Here is an 18,001-nt window from a genome sequence, read left to right on the forward strand (position 1 = left end):
TTTCGCGCTCAACTAACCGACATTCGTTGCGCTGTTTTTATTATCATTTAAAGCTTCGCAGTATTTGTAAAATTATTACTCATACCGCGGTATGAATGTATATGTAGCTAGTTTGCTTACTTTTGTGCTTCCCCCTCACCTAAACCGCACTTTGTCACTTCTCTATTTATGCTATGCTCTTTCATCATTTTTGTTTAAGAATATCTTGTGCATGAAATATGTAAAATGTGATTTTTACACGTGAAAAACACGAGAATTTCCGTGGCTCGGTAAAAACAAAATAATTTCTACATTTATAAAATTTCGTGACTTTCGACAAATTGAAGTTCAAAAAAATGGTTCTCAATTCAAAACTTTATGGCGTAGACTAACTCCACATCTTAAATTCTATCGTTAACATTTGGATTATTTTGTATTTAAAATTTTTCGGAATCGGATTGAATTAATTTTTCGTTTCACTTCTATTTCAAGCATCGAATTGCTTTAAAAATTGACAAAGTTATACATTGGTATCAAAATCAAGGACAAATGTGATCGAATCGTGAATTTCCGTTATACACACACGAATGTTTAGTTCTCGCATGCTTTTGATTTAAGTTACGCCTACTCTAATATTAAGCTGTAGTATTCCTAGTATTTAGAAAACTGCTTCTTATATACTTTTGTTGCTTTTAGAATGTATGTACAAGTATGTATAATTATGCAGCAGATTTGCGTGCTTTGCTTTAAATGCTTTCGTGCTTTGTTCATTTTTTTGGTTTAAAACTTTCGTTTTCTATCAAAAATCATCTAACGACTATGGCTTAAAAATTGAAAAAGACTAACTTTATATTTTAAGGCTGTTGTGTGCAATGATTTTTTTGCTTACCCCCGCGATACCAAAGTTTGGAAGACTAGATTTGTGAAAAATGCCAAAATACACACCGAAAGCTTTACTGTACCCAATCCCATCAGGCTTATTATACTTTTAGCAAAACGCATTTATTTCTTCATAATTTACTGGCTTACAATTATCATTTCACTCAAATCTGGACTCACTTGTTTATTTTAGCTGTTAAGTATTTTCTAAGTTTTTCTAAATAATTTGTTTTTGTGCAATTGAACGCTTTTGTAGCCACGCAAAGCTGCTCGTATATAACTAAATGCTTCAATAATCACACATATTTGTAATAATAGCGCTGTGGTCTGAAAGCGCATTTTGCTAAAGCTTTGATTGAAGAGCTAAGATACCGGATGTATGTATGTATGTGGATGTGTTTACTGTGTGGTGTTTGAAGCATTTATTTGTGTGCTTTTAGCTGACATTTATGTATCTTTTATTTGCAGCGTTACAATGGTGATCAATTTGAAATTCTTGTTAGTTTTCATTTCTATTCCCAACACGAAACGCTTACATATGGTCCAGTACATAGGTGTGTGTATCAGTTTCATAACGAAGTAATAATAATTTTTGATTGCATGTGTATAACTAAATTCCCCGCTAATCCATCCAAATCACTGACACATTCGGAAGTCTGGGAAGATTGAGGTGTTAGGTACTGACGCTTGAACTACACAAAATTCTTTAATACTGATGTATTTAAGCTCTAAATTATATTCAATTTTAAAATATTTAAGTTATAAACTATTAATCGAAGATTGATCGGCTTTCGAACTGAAAAGTAGACAGTTTTTTCCGAAGTTACATATACTTGTATAAAGATTGAGAAGATCTTTTATTTAAGGGATCTAATATGAAGTGACATAAAATTATTATTTAAGAATTTTTAGCCTAGAGTCTACTGAATTGCTTAAAGAATGCTGTAAGCCTAAAATGGAGACCCCGCTCCATAGGAATGCCATAACTCGTTATGCTACGTCATGTTATAGCTCGAAATTGGGTACTGACACAGATACAATTTTACAACAATTTTTAATTAAATTAAAAGTTATTTTTGAAATTAACTGCGTAGTAATACAAAAAGTAAAACAGATTGAGGCGTTCTCGAATAATTAAAATTGTAGAATATAAACGTGTAACAATGGAATCTGGAGCACAAAACTTCAATCGACAAATATTATTATACTAGTATGGTATCATCACGGCTTCAGCATGAGTGCTTGCTGGACCTTTGATTACCTATGTACATATGAAGTTTATATAACAAACATGGCAGAATGTTATTTCATAGAGCTTAATTTTGTAATACTATTAATCCTAGGGTAGACATAAAAGGAAAATAGAAAAAGTAACTGTTTGATTACAAATGCCTTCTGAAAAATCTTTGCACACACAGTTTGATGAGCTTCGATTTAATAAGGCGTCTGACTTTTATTGGCAGAAATGAAAGAAAGAAATAAGGTACAACTTGAAAAGTATGAAAATTTTAATGAATTTATTACATTTTATGTTTGAGTTTTTATCGAATTTTGTTGCATAAATAATTCCAATTAAGGTCTAACGCATTTAGTTCATTATTCACATTTTCGGCGTTCGGATTCATTCTTTATTGTTAAATACCGTTGAAATGCCTTCAATTTAGTAGTTTTTTAGTTCACTTTCACACTCTAAATAACTGTAAATGAGAATTAAATAAAAGCTATTACCAACATCTTTCAAATTACTGTTTTTCAACTTTCTTCTATGAACTTACTTCTGAATTTTCTTGCTGTCTCTAATTCACCCAATATTTTGGTTAACCACTATAGATTACTTTGAATGTTATCTAATTAAGGGGTAAAAATAAAACGCCTTAAGAAAGATTATAATTTGTTCCATTTACAATTTAAAACCCATAATTTTTTTATTAAACATTTCGTTTGTTTCTTTTATTGACGACTGTGAAAATAGTATTTCCAATGGTTTCGTTCATTTTCACTCTGATTTATTGCATTATCGATCCGCATTCATGCTTTACTATAATTGTCCACTTTTTTATTATTGCTTCTCGCTCGTTGCTGCGATTTTTCGATTGTTTTGGTCAACCTGCTTGCCTTGTGGTTTCGGATGGGGTGTATTATAGTGCCGCCACGTTGGATTGTTGAGCCGGCCGACGCAAATGTGGAACGCAACCGCCACATTATGTTGCATTGTCAGGCGCAGGGTGTGCCAACGCCTAGCATTGTTTGGAAGAAGGCTACAGGTATGTGGGAATGGGGTACTCAATAAAATCGCGTTGGTAAAAGTTGTACACAAAAATTGACTGCTTCGAAAAATCAATACTGCAAATTTTAAATCTGAAAAGATTTGTATCCACATTATGTGACACAATCCGATATAAGTACATTAACCCCTAAGAAGGTTCTTTATATAACGAAACTCAATATTTAAGGGCACTCATGCAGTAATACTCTTTCCGAAATGTTCAAAGTACTCTGAGCCACTCTTTGAGTTATGCAGTAGCACAATAGATCATATAAATAACCTAATATGTAACTTATAGGTAGCAAATCGGGAGAGTACGAGGAGGTGCGTGAACGACCTTTCACCAAGCTGCTGAGCAATGGGTCACTGCTTCTGCAACACGTCAAGGAGGACCGTGAGGGCTTCTATCTATGCCAAGCCAATAACGGCATTGGAACTGGCATCGGAAAGGTTATACAATTAAAAGTTAACTGTAAGTTCGAAGATCCAAATAATTTGCTTAAAACTGGTGTGTGTGTGTCAATGTATGTTCAATGTAAATTAAAATATTTCCCAAATTACACGAAGTTGTAGCTTAAGGCATTAATTATATACCCAAAGGAGGTTTTACATATATGGTGTGTATATGCAGTTGAGTGCTCGTAATATTTTCCATGCGTGCGATAATATCAACCACTTGCTTTGTTTGTGTGCGAACTTTTAGACTATTCTACAACTTACTTTGTGAAGACTGCTTTATTTATGTTCCATATGTTTGTTTGCATTTTTAATGATACAGCCTCGCCGTACTTCTCATCCACTTCGCGCTCGGTTATGGTGAAAAAAGGTGATACAGCACTTCTGCAATGCTCTGTCAGCGGGGACAAACCGATTAATATCGTTTGGATGCGTTCGGGCAAAAACACACTGAATCCATCAACAAATTACAAGTAGGTCGAGAGGGACAGCCGAAGTCAGCTCTCGCAGCTTTAAATCAACACCTCCCCCCCATGCTCCTACTCCTCTCCAACGTTCCGTCATCATTTTCATCTTACTCATTAATGTTTTCCCCATCCCGCAAGCGTTAATTCTATCAGTTCTAATTTAGTGTCCGCATATTTCCCACAGGAGGATGAGTTGAATTTTTTCCGCTACATTTCACATTTGTGTCATTGCAGAATTTCGGTGAAACAGGAGGCCACGCCCGACGGTGTTTCTGCCGAGCTGCAGATACGGATGGTGGATGCCAGCGATAGTGGACCATATTTTTGTCGCGCCAGCAATCTGTATGGCAATGATCAGCAGTTGGTGCAGCTGCAAGTGCAGGAGCCACCGCAACCACCCACTGTTTTGGAAGCGGCCATGATTTCCAGCCGTTCGGTGAATTTGAAATGGCAGCCGAAAACAGTGAACACCGCGGATATCTCCAAATATATTGTGGAGTTCAAGGAAATGGACCGTAAGTGCAAAATACATCGGACAATAAATTCAAACCAAAGACAGGACTTTGCAGTGCTCAAGTAAAAACATCGAATATGTTTTAATTTAAATGATCACTGTCAAAATATAGACCTCTAAATCTTACCAATTTCGATTTAACTTCTTTCATTTATTTTAAAATTTTATGTTTAAAAGTGACGGTCTACTCTTTTAACTATCTTGCATTGTTTCCTTGCAGCGCTCTTTATTGAGCAGTGGCAGCATGTCGAAGTGAAAGATCCACCAACTTACACAGCTCTAATTGAAAATTTAAAGCCCGCAACTCGTTACTCCTTTCGAGTGATAGCTGAGGGAACCGCTGGTCGCAGTGCTCCCAGCCAAGAGTTAGTGGTGCGCACGGAGCCACAACGCCCGGCTGGGCCACCTCTCAATCTCTCCGTTCGTCCGTTGTCTTCCACAGAGTTGCTTGTCAGTTGGTTGGCGCCGCTGGTCGAATTGCGTCATGGCGATATACAAGGTTACAATGTCGGTTACAAATTGGCCAGTTCGGGCAATTCAGCTTACAATTTCACCTCGGTATCCGGTGACGGCGATGGCGGCACCGGCGAACTCTTGCTAAGTAACCTACAGAAATTTGCGCGCTACAATGTGGTTGTGCAAGCGTTCAATCAGGTGGGGCCCGGACCGCTTTCCGAACCGGTGTCGGCGCAAACCATGGAGGATGGTAAGTGGTTGTCAGCTTCATATTTTTGTATTTATTTGAAATATTATTTTCGTTTGCGCTGAACCAATTTATATTCAATGTGATAGTGCCAAGTCGACCGCCTGAGGATATCCGTTGCGCAGCGTTGACCTCGCAATCGCTGCAAGTTTCCTGGCAACCGCCACCGATATATCACACTAACGGACTATTACAGGGATATAAACTCATTTTCGAACCCATTCTAGATGACTTCTCACTCAACAAGGACGAAGTTGAATCACGTAAGACAACCGCGCTGACCACGGTGCTGACAGGATTGCGCAAGTACACCAACTACAGTATTCAAGTGTTGGCGCACACACGCATGGGTGACGGTGCTCTATCCAACCCATTGTACTGTCACACCGAGGAGGATGCGCCCGAAGCGCCCGCAGACATTAAGGTGGTCGTTAGCACGCCACAATCTTTGTATGTTTCGTGGCTGCCACCAACAGAGCCGAATGGGGTCATCACAAAATTCAACTTGTATATGCGTGTGGTAAATGGCCGAGAGGAATTGAACAACGAAAAACGAAGTCTGCCGTCGCAACAAGTGCACTTTGAAGCGAAGAATCTACACCCGCACATCGAGTATCAGTTTTGGGTGACCGCATCTACGCGTGTCGGAGAAGGCAAGAGCTCACGTGTTGCATCGCAAATCACAACTAATCGTGTGCCTGCGCGCATTGTCTCATTCGGCGGCCCGATAGTGCGGCCATGGCGTTCAACAGTCACATTGCCCTGCACGGCAGTTGGTAAGCCGAAGCGCGAGTGGTACAAAGCGGAAACGCCACTGCGGCAAGGCGGTATGCACAATTCACAGTTACTCGACTCAGGTGACCTGATCATTTCGAGTTTACAAATTTCGGATAGTGGCAACTACAGTTGTCAAGTGGACAATGGCATCGGCACAGACCGTCTCACGCACGTGCTGCTTGTGCAGGTGCCGCCGTCGGCGCCGGTGCTTTATGTGACCAGCGCAACTTCAAGCAGTATTCTGATGCACTGGAAGTGCGGATTCACTGGCAATGCACCCATCACTGGCTATACTCTCTTCTATCGCCGCGCCAACAGCAATATGGATGAGATGCTTCTGTCGCGCCACGCGTCAAGCCACGAGCTGAAAGGGCTGGTTTGTGGTAGCACTTATCAAATTCATTTGACTGCTCACAATAAAGTAGGCACCTCACCGGCCAGCATAACTTTACACGTGCGCACACAAGGCCAGTCACCTGGTATGCCTTCGACAACCAGCTTGATTGCGCCCAACTCCACTTCGGTATTGGTGCGGTTGCACACTTGGCCAGATAATGGTTGCCCCATTCTGTACTTCGTCCTACAATATCGTCCGGTTACTGATGAGGCAGAGCGCGATTGGATACTAGGTAAGTGAAAGTGGCGTTGGCATGATTTAGTTATTCGTTATCGCCAATTAACCGGCCATAAACTAGCAGTACAGCAAACTCAATTGAATACTTACCGCGCTATTTGTGACTTCACAGGTTTAGACAAACATCTTTTGAGGAAAACTATTGGCATTTATTGGTGCAAAATATTTTTGGAAGGCATTCAAATTCTTTTTAATTTAAAAATATTTGTTTTGTATTTTTAACTTTCGGGTATCAGCTTACGACCCACCAAGCGTTAGTCATGCCCCCACTATATTTGGTTAGGATCGTCACTCTGACAATAAGTTACAGTTTAGAGTTTAATGCATAAACATCACTATTGTTATTGCTCTCATTCCCTTTCATACTCTCCCTTTTCACAGTATCCAATGCACTGAAACCGCAACGTCGTTTCACCATTTCCGGTCTGCAACCATCGACTCTCTACCAGCTACGCATGGAGGCGCACAATGTGGCCGGTGTATCACAGGCCGAGTTTACATTTGTCACTCTCACCAAGGACGGGGAGCAGCCACCGCCGGAGATTGTACAGCGCGGCCAACGCGGCTCGAACGTTTTCTATGGCAATGTGAATCTATTGATACCGAGCATCGCCACGTTGTCTGGCATGATTTGCACAATTGCGCTGGTGGTCATGTGCTATCGACACAGTAAGTACTGAAATTGCCGACCAAACGAGGTGTGTGTGGCTATGTGAGAAGTTGTGTGTGGCGAGGACGGTGCCATGTGGTTGAGAATGCCAGAGTGGGTCATTCGTTGCCACCGGCTAAACAAAACAAATCAAAGCCTAACAAAACAAACACAATACTGCCAGAAAATCTACAAACGGGTGTACAAACCAAGCGGCCAACCTATGAATGAACTATCGCAGGAGTACGCTTCTGCTCTTGTCCATTTGTTTAGTGCTGCGAGAGCGTAGAAGGCGTAGAAGACGTGTCTTTGGGCGGGTGTGCAGACAGAGGCGACTAACAAACACACGCGGACATCCAAATACGATTGGTCAAGCTGCACATCGAACGGCCCTATATATTCGGTTAGCAGAGTTGTATGTAGGCCACACCGTATATCTCGGCACGCCGAGAAAATAAATTTCACATTGTTAAAACAAATTGAATTTTAATTGCCATGACGCTGACTTTTGTGCTGTAAATAACACGGTTACTACTTTTGGCTGGCACTGTATTGTTGAGCTCTGCTTTGTTTTGAACCACGCCGTGATTGCGAATCTTTTCTTCATCTCCCATACGCCCATAATTGATTTACATACATTGCTTTTTTCGTTTTCTTTTGCTTATTGTATTTGCTTTAGAGCAAGGTAACCGAATACAAAAGGAATCACTGGAAAATCGGCAGAACTCAGAGGCAGCGCAGCGGGAACGCTATTATGCCACCATTCATAAAGTGTCGATGCAGAATAATGACAAAATACCCGGTGAGTTATAAAAATTGTTTGGGGTTTTTTGTGTTTGTACAATTGGAAGGCTTCGTAGTCGTTGAAAAGGAAATGGAAACAATCCGTCATTGCATAAGATTTGCTTTAACAGTTCACTGGTCGAAGGCACAATTTAGTCAGCTGTAATAATTTTCTGCAATCTTGGCTACATTTGGCGTCTTAAAGTCTTGAATACAACATCCAATTGTAGACATTCAGCCAATAAATGTAGAAATTCTACAAAAATCTAACTAAAGACTGAACCTATTGGAGAAGTTTTCACAAAATAATTTAAGTAGTACATTCCATATGATGTATATATATATACATATTTAGGTATACCTACAAACTTCGTATGCTAAAGTCCATGGACATTGCTCGCCATTAAGGCAAATTAAATAAATCTCAGCGACTTACTACTGAAAATCACAGCCTACCTGTGGCGAAGTCATGTGAGAAACGCAATGTCAAAGCCGACTACGTCTCCATCTCCATTTCCATTTCAATTATTTACTAATTAGTACCTTTTGTTGTTTGCTATATGTCGGTATGTGTACGTACACACATGCTTTTCGATATGTAAACACGCCATTGACTTTGCTTATTTCTCTTCCTTCTGCCCGCAGAGACATCCGAGGATATTTCACCGTATGCTACATTTCAATTATCCGAGACGGGAAACATGTCACAGCCACATCACGCCGGCCCGGCTAATACGCTTTTGCACTCTTTCATGTACCATGAGCGAGCTCTGACCGAGGGCTGCTCATCACCACCACCCGCAGCGGTACTAAAACCAACCCAACACCAAAACCACCACCATCACCTCAACTATCATTACAACCACAGTCAACGTCCATCAAAGACAAACTATAATCATTATCAGACCTCGCCATTTCATAATATCGTGCGTTTATTTTCTTATTTGTTGGTCTCCTACTTTATTTTAAGTTCATCGCTTTAATTTCGCTAGCTCTTGAAAAGATGCCAGAAAGGAAAGAACAGTCCTCTCATATAATCAGAGTCAACTTTTGCTTTAGTTAGTTGATAATTCTCCAGTGTTTTTTGATTAGTTAGATTAATTTGAAATAGCACTGACTCTGTTTATATGCCCCCTACTGTTCAAGGATGTAGTGAAGTAGTTAAAAATTACTTGACTGCACCGAGCGCTTTTTCGACTTAATAATTATTTTTAGAGTTTTGTTCAACGAACATTTCGATTACTTTTAATTTCATTAAATTATTCATGATTTTATTACTTTTTATTATTTTCGTTGGTGTAAATATTGGTGCAGTTTTTAGAAAATAGAAGAAAAGTAATTTAAAAGTCAGAAGAATTATGTTTGCAGAACTCCTTTGCGCACTGCTTTTAGTTAAATCAATTCAAATGAAATTATAGTGTTGACGGTAACTTTTAGAATAATTTGAGTTGTTGTTTTGAGTAAATGCAAATCCTCCTCCTGGTTCGCTACAATCTCACGCCAAGTAACACCTTAGCACGGAAATTAATTGACTTCTGCATTTTCCCCTTTTTCGTTTCATGCGGCTTCGCACTTGCTTACAATTCGCGTCCGCTGCGCTGCTTTACGATTAGTCCTCGAAGAACCGGCGACGCCACTCGCGCAAAACGGAACCGGAGAGCGAAGAGTCCGAATCAGATCAGGATCAATTGACCTCAAGCCGTACAGAGTCTTCCAATCAGCACGAGGGAAAAATAAAGCACAGTAAGTTCCGCAATATGCTTTTTGTTTGTTTTTTTTTTTTTGCATTGCGCTTCGTACAAACCCGCTGGCACACGCAATTTGTTGGCATGCGATTCACACAAGATTTATATATATTTAAATTTATTTACGACTGCTTTGAGGGAAAAGATATGAACTCGTATAATACCGTTAAAATATAAACTTCCACATAATACTTGGCTGATTTTCAGATCAGATTTATCATTTATGTACAAAAGCATTACAATCGGTGTGCCTTAAGGTCGGCCAGCCTGGAAAGTTCAGTAGCTTTTGATGTCGTCATACTAGCAATACTTTAGGATGCTGCTTTAGACGTCAGTTAAAAAGTACCAATGGTATTTCGAAGAATCTAAACTAATTCTATATCGCACTACGGAATTTAATACATGATTGTATTTAAGCTTCTAAAAAAGGCACATGATTCTCTGGTGATGTTTTTGTATATAATTTAATCGGAGAATTGTGAAATTAAACTGTATTTGACGAGTTCAGCACCCAGTACTTCCTGCACATATTACAAAACCCCGTTTTTCAACACTTTCATACACCGTTAGACTGCAATCACACTGCCGAATTTTATGAAAATGATGTTCGTTTTCTTTGTAGTGAGTTCCATCTCTGATTTCAGCTCGTAGTTGTACCTCTCCAAGCCAATGTTCAACCTCTTCCGCCAAACAAGATGTGTACTGTATTTTCGAAAGTTAAAACTCACTTCAATCCATTCTTACCCAACTCATTAGCTTGCTGTGAAAAGAAATAAGTTAAAATGTCTCGTTTTTTGCATTCTCTTCACAGACTCTAAAAAAATGCAACATTTTCTAAATCACAACACATCGCAAACATATCTGTAGTAGCAAGTGCAGGCGAACGGCCTCACACCAACACAAGTACAACTACGTAGACAATTGAGCAGAGAAGCAGGACGTCAGGGAGCTCACTGCAGCTCTCGCATTTGTTCTTTAAACTACTTACACACACTTGCAAATTGACATAGTTTATACACTCACACATGCACATACATGCGCCTTCAGTGCCTGATCTATCCAAATATTGAACACTAAAATTCAAACATACACAGATTTATTTGTAAATAGTAATTAGTCCACTTGACAATCGGCCAACCAGTCAATCTCAGTCAACAATCATTTACACACACTGCGCTCATAAGAGCAAACAAATACCAGCGAACAAGTTACAATAATAAACAAGAAATCAAGAAAAAGTAAACGAATACGAATGCTAATGTGTACACTTTCCAGAAGAACGGTAGATTTACACGTGCCCATTCAGCTGTACACCGGCGCATACATACATACATATACTCACCCACACACACACGTATATATCTAGCTACATCAATATGGTACTCATAAGCACTCAAATGTAACATTGAGAGAGTGTGAGAGTGTGAGAGGTGAATTGTGAGTGAAATTTGAAAATAAAACTGTGAATCTTCCTCCCACCCCGCAGGTATCATCTACCATGGAGCACAATCAAGCACATCCTCAGATCTCTCACCAATGTCCGAACAAAAGTCATTGCCACGCCGCGGTCGCTCAAGGTACCATCATCAACAATATCAGTTTTCCACAAATACCACACCGCGCCATCATAACAGTAGCAAAAACAACAACATGAACACCACATCCGGCAACAATTCCAAGATACTATCACCGCGCGGTGTTTGTGGTAGTGCTAGTGGTGGTGGTGGTGTTAGTATTAGTGGTAGTGGTGGTGGTGGTGGTAATCTGAAATCAATCTCAAGCACATTTAAATCACAAGACTCCATACAGTGTCATATACCCACGTTGGTGAAGTCACCGTCGGTAACACAGCAACAACATCAGCAACAACTACAAAAACATCAACATCAACTACAAAAAACCAATGTCACCACCAATGCAACCACAAATAGTTTTAATAGTACTAACAGCAGTAGTTGTAGTAGTAGCATCGCCACCTCCAATAAAAACAAACTATCACAGCAACCCCTTTTGATCACCCCCAAAATAGCACATCACCCACAACATCACAACTTGATCGGCGCCCCACACCCCACAACTCAACTCAGTCAATCCGATACAACGACCGACCTACTAGACAGTAGTTGTAACAACCCCATTGCATCTCTTGGCCCCGTCACTTGCATGCCATCATCACAGTTCCGACCAATACCCCACAAAACGGTACCCGCATCAGTGGCGAATGCCAGTGTTAGCGGAGAAAGTGTAGGAACCATTCTTAACCCCTCCACCGCTCCCCTCTCTTCCAAGTTCTTTTCGGCAACCACGCTGCCCAAATAGGATACGGCCAATGGCGGTAGTCTGGACCTCGACGGCGGCAGCTTGATGAGTAGTTTCGGCTATGATAGCGAAATATCCTGCACCTATATGGACCCTATTGACCAAACATGAGATTAGTTAATGCTGGGCTTGGAGAGTCCAGAAATGGTGGAGGGCATAGAGAGCGCGCAACTAAAAGTGGAATTGTATTAAATCCAAGGCACGGTCATCCATCTGTACGCTTGTAAGACGGTGCAGTGTAGCTAGAAATTCATTGGGGTAAACATGCTAGGAAGGTATTACATAATCTACTAAAATTATAAAACATCAAAATAAGAAGAACTTTTCGAAATCTAAATGTCTTTTCTGAATGGGGCGCTTGGGGCAATTTGGAAAAACCTATGAAATTTTGAAATTTACTTTTTTATTTTAAAATTCTTTTCACTGAAAATGTTTTCGATCGAGAAATTGATTGCCTTGGGTTCGCATTGTATTAGCTTATATAGAGAGGAGTGACAAAATGACTCGACCCAAACAATAGATCTACATCTGTATAAGATCGCATAAATACTAACGAGTCAGAAAATAACGAGACTTCTAACATCAAAATTTGGAAAATCTCCAAAGGAAAACGGACTTTCAATTTTACTCTAATCTTCTTATATTTCTTACATATTTATCCATATTATAAATATCGAAATAATCTTATTCAGGAACATTTGAAAGTTGTGAGATCTTTAAAAAAACTCTTGAAAGTTTTCAACAAATTGCAAATATTCCCTCTATAAATGGATATTTTTTTAAGTAATACCACATATTTATGAAATCCTTACTGTTCATTGATTTTTACTTACAAGCGTTTGTGTTGCTGGACCTTTTTTCTGGGAAATATGAAGTATCTTTTTGCGTATATGCATATTTATTTGTGAAATTTCAAAACATTTCGAGATATTCTGTATTGCGAGAATTAAAAATACAAAATATGGGAAATAATCAACAACAACTATTAGACATATTCAAAGACAGTCATTAGAATTAGAAGTCTATTAAGGGAGCTCTAAATAAAAGTCTAAAAGTCTTAATCCAGTAGTAAATGAATATCAATACATCCTAGCAGTGAAGTGAACTAGATCAAGTGTTGCACATACAACCAATATGGACGACGAGCCCAACTAGACCTCCAAAGAGTATATTCAATTTGTTTTGACGCCTTGGGCTCTTTAAAATAATTAAATGCTTGAAAAATTGCATCATTCAGGCGACTAAGTGAATAGTTTCCAAAGTAAGCCAGTTTCAAGAAAAAAATGCTGGCTTAGAATCATTCAAAAAACTGAAAAGAGTAAATTAGATTAGTAGAAATAATTAATGAAACTTTTCCTACTAGTTGTACTTTGGGTTCTCTTCGGGCTAGTACCTTTTCAGTCTGGAAACTCTAGTTTCAGACTAGTTTAAGGCTTCACTGCAGGGACGTTACTGAGTAGGAACACTGACATACATACACATATACACGCACTTATAAACATTCTTATACGCATATGTAACTTTGCTTGCTGCATGAGACCGAACGTAATATGTATTCCCCTCAAATCTTCCACCTTAAAAAACATGCACTAACCAACAACAAACAACAACAATAACAACGATAAATGATAATAATTGCAACAACCACAACAACTGAGCAGAGCTGGAGGTATACGCACCCTGCATCCGTTGCAGCTGCAGGCTGAATGCACCGTAATACCCAGCAGCGGATTCCATCAACTGCCCGTCGAGACCGAGCGCATCGAGCTGTCCGAGGTGGAGTGTGATGTGGACACTCTGAAGAAACTGAAATTGGGTATGCGCTCGACGTTGTGGTCGAGGCCGTCGTCGACCACTTCACAGCTGCAGCTAAAACAACAGCAACAGCAGGAGACGCGCTGCGTGCAACAACCATCGCAAAAAACCCAACAACCAGCTCAGCCGGTACAACAGCAGCAACAACCACAACAGTCACGACAACAACACTCGCCGGCACCAGCCCAACAAAAATTGCTGAGTGAGAAGTCCGATTACTCGATATCCGTGTGAGATTAGAAGTTGCAGCAGTTTTAAGGTTGTGGTACACAAAGTGGCCACACGCCACACATAAAAGGGTTTGCTGCTCCATTAACGGTAAATTGATTAATTTACTGAAAATGTGTGACAAATATCGGTGTTTGATGAATTTTTCTTGCCGGCCACTTTATCCTGACCGGAGGGGGTCTCGAACGAGGTATAACTATCTGTAGTGAATGAGAATGTTGATGTTGTTGTTTTACATAAATACATAGATATGTCATCTCCTACGAACTTCCCACGCGCTAAGAGAACCCCATTTGTATCAACCTTTGACTCCCACGAAATTGCCACCCCCTCTCTTTTTCTCTCTGGAAACTCAACTTCACACGCCCACAATGGAATACAGATGAATTTAAACTTTCGGACAATCAATCAAAATTTCTACAAGACTTAAAATAATATATACACACACGAACACACTCATACACACACACGCAAACATTTTACCCATTTTTGGTGATGCCGCATGTAAAAATCATTCCCACATCCCTGAATGCTTAACCAAACTCTCAACCACACCCTCCCCACCACCTACCCAGCGTTCAGTTACTCTTTGTATGTGTTGGATAACATGATAGTCAGTAATAACAAAATCAACTTAAGGTTGTATGTGCGAGGTTTTATATAAATACCTTCTTGTATGTCCGACAAAGTTAAAGGTAAGTCATCATAACTGTTTAAGATTATGGAAGATACCAAAGAGGATCAAATGGAACGAAATTATAGAAATCAAAGTGTAAATATCCGTTAATTGTATATATGTATGCGAATTCATATTAGTATAATTCACTAATGCAGCGAAGAGTTGGCCTCAAGATTTCTCCGTACTTGTATTAGTGTTCCGGATCATAGGGTTGTTTAAAGCTAGCCATCCACTAAGACGCTAGAGAAGGCATGCTCTACTAAAACACTTAGATCCTTCCCTCTCTCGAAGCCAACTGCTCGCGGCCATTTACTTATGTGTTTGTCAGAAGGTATGCTTTTAAAAACTTAACTGTTTATATTTGTATTTATAAATATGTATAGATTTAGAGGTTAAGTAATGAGATTTTAATAAGAGAATATGTTTGTAATAATTTGTATACTGACTGATGTTACAAAAGTAAGTTATTGACATACAATACGATTAACTAAATGCGCCAGTAATAATTCTCGAAGAACAGGACGTATTGTGGTGCTTGCCACTATCTTACTGTAACAAACTACTATTTACCGAATATCAAGTAATACTTAATACTCATATTTTTACCAGTCGAAATTCAGGCAACAACTACTCGTAACAAGTTAAACAAGTTTCAATATGATGATTTATGGGAATTCGGAGAACTACTAGGGTCCTCATTTACATATATTTTGTATTTATTTTGATAATAAATATTTATGGAATGTGGAACCATATATTCAGTATGTACAAAATATTGTAGATAAATATAAAAAGTAATAATAACATATTGTTAATGGAAAAGAGTTTTAAATTTTGAGCGCAAGCTGAAAATGAGACATGAGAAATGATTAACAGAATTGCATTTATTTATAACAGTATTCACACAAGCAATGTTTATACTTAAATATTTGAAGAACCTCAAGTTTCGAAATTCTTAAAACAAAAAACCTTTTTATAGAGCAAATCAAACTTGTATAATGCTGGGAAAAAGAGCAGCATCATGACAATTTAATATGCGATACAATTGAGAACGATCACTCCGAAAAAAAAAAAGTACATAAACGATTTCTTGAATATTTTTATTTTGTCATAATAATATTTCGGAAACCATGTGCCAAATTCAAAATTTATGAAACAAAATACAAATTTAAAAATTGAAATAAAATATACTTAAGTTTAACTGTAAGTATAGACTCTAGGTAGTAAAGCATAAATAACGAAATACAAGGTATCCAAAATTATTCGAATAAAGTCTGTAGTTTTGTAAAAAATCTGTATTTTTAAAATAGAAAAAAGAAATTAAAATATTAACCAAAGTACTAAATAATCAAAATCGTGCAAAATGTATTCACAAAAAATGAGTAAAATAAATCAAAATGCTCGTCAACGTATAGAATAAAAACGAGGAAAGCGAGGTAAGAGAAGCAACTGCTCGAAAAGTGTGATGTAATCGCCTGAAATGCGCAAAATTCCTTGCAATTAGGACAGTCTAAAATTCGGCGGATATACTTTCAGAGTTACTTGCGTTCTTACACAGGTGTAGCTCAAGCATCAAGCCATCGTAATCAAAAAACAACAACAAATAAATAAAAAAGTGACGCAAAGAAATTATGAGAAAACTATTATCAATTAAACATAACCTAAGTAGTGAAGTATCTTTCGAAATTCAGCTAAATACAGTTACTCGTAGGTATATGTATGTAATTACAACAATATTGTCTGGTATAACATATAAATGTAAATATATTTATTTCTGGAACTCTTAATGTTTAGACGTAAACAATAGAACGAACTCACCTACAGTCCAAGCGCGGGATACAGTGTGTGCCAAAAATATTACTATACTTTTAATCAGCTGTATGTACACAATACTTTGCAAACACTCATAAATAACTATACCGAAATACAATACAAAAAACAAAAACATCTGCAAACAAACAAAAAAAAAACAAACGCAAATACATTAAGAAAGAAAGCAAAAGTTTCAAAGCAGCATTCAAAAGCCAATTAATTGAATGGCCTCAGCATATGAAGACACGATATGCATCCGTTATTCTGTTTCACAAGTTAATCACATCGAATTGTACGAATTTAGTATAATAAATAATGTAACAGAGGTGACAAATTTGTACTGAGCATAGAAACAATCGAAAGGTTTTTTATAATTTAGAACGGGAATGATGCAATTCCAATTACCCGCATACTGTTATATAAAAGTAGTCATACATATGTATGTATATGTGCAAAATTATAATTAGTCTGAAATTAAAGTCGACAAATTATTTAAATTTATAAAGAAATACAATTTTAAATGATAATAAAGCAAATATGTGGCAACTTAGCAAAACAGACAAAGTAAAGTGAAAACTCGATAACCACAATCAAAATGCCAAGTAATCATAACTAGTGTAACGATTATTGATACTTGTGTAATGTACTATTTAAATATTAACTAGCACAAAATGATTAAAACATTAAATTGAAGTAACAAATTATATTAAATGTGTAAAATAAATTATACAATATTTAAAAATCTAAGAGTTGCGCTTCATTAAGAAATCAAATGAGTAAGTATTTTCGATTTGTCAACTTTTTTGTGTTAGGTTGTGTGGTTGTGATTTCATTTCTACTCAAAAATCTGCATTTCCACCATTCTCTTGAATTCCTTCAGAACAAGAAAACAACGAGCTGTCAAACTTCCATAGCAATTGTATACGTAACATGTCATGACGTCATAACGGAATCAGAAGGAATTATTCCTTCATGACGTCACAAACCATGTATTCCTTTGTAAATCGCCCCCAAAAATGTGAGCGACAAAACTGTCGAAACTTCTATTCCTTTCATCATAAGATTAAATGGAAATATTACTAAAGAAAGAGTATGAGCACAATGATTCACTAACAAAAAATGGATGGCAAACTCTCGCAAAACCCGTGCAAATTCTGGATTTTTGAGAAATTTGAAAGCATAAAGGATTCCACTCAGGATTGGGCAATCCTGTAATATCAATCAAACCTTCTAGAGCTGCGGTTGAAGAACATTTCCTTCTTTAGGAAACTTCAAATTAACGGGGGCGATACATGT

At 38.1% G+C, this 18,001-nt stretch overlaps 1 protein-coding gene across 6 annotated transcripts in view; it reads left to right on the forward strand.

Moving 5' to 3' along the window:
• Window positions 1-17,452, forward strand: part of Dscam2 (Down syndrome cell adhesion molecule 2) — an 89,483-nt gene extending 72,031 nt beyond the window's left edge. For 2 of the 6 annotated variants that reach the window (XM_036364040.2, XM_036364044.2), the window contains exons 11-22: window positions 3,003-3,122; window positions 3,423-3,596; window positions 3,903-4,053; window positions 4,282-4,562; window positions 4,782-5,267; window positions 5,354-6,670; window positions 7,057-7,344; window positions 8,004-8,126; window positions 8,753-8,913; window positions 9,721-9,850; window positions 11,339-11,429; window positions 13,833-17,452. In XM_036364040.2, coding sequence (XP_036219933.2) covers window positions 3,003-3,122; window positions 3,423-3,596; window positions 3,903-4,053; window positions 4,282-4,562; window positions 4,782-5,267; window positions 5,354-6,670; window positions 7,057-7,344; window positions 8,004-8,126; window positions 8,753-8,913; window positions 9,721-9,850; window positions 11,339-11,429; window positions 13,833-14,220 — 3,710 coding nt within the window. In that variant the 3' untranslated portion in view covers window positions 14,221-17,452. Of the gene's footprint in view, window positions 1-3,002; window positions 3,123-3,422; window positions 3,597-3,902; window positions 4,054-4,281; window positions 4,563-4,781; window positions 5,268-5,353; window positions 6,671-7,056; window positions 7,345-8,003; window positions 8,127-8,752; window positions 8,914-9,720; window positions 9,851-10,663 lie in introns of all 6 variants that reach the window. The other 4 variants (XM_036364041.2, XM_036364045.2, XM_036364042.2 and 1 more) reach the window with 3 other exon arrangements.
• Window positions 17,453-18,001: the final 549 nt, after the last annotated feature.

This window comes from Bactrocera oleae, chromosome 6, assembly GCF_042242935.1.
Source record: "Bactrocera oleae isolate idBacOlea1 chromosome 6, idBacOlea1, whole genome shotgun sequence".
In the NCBI taxonomy this organism is placed as follows: domain Eukaryota; kingdom Metazoa; phylum Arthropoda; class Insecta; order Diptera; family Tephritidae; genus Bactrocera; species Bactrocera oleae.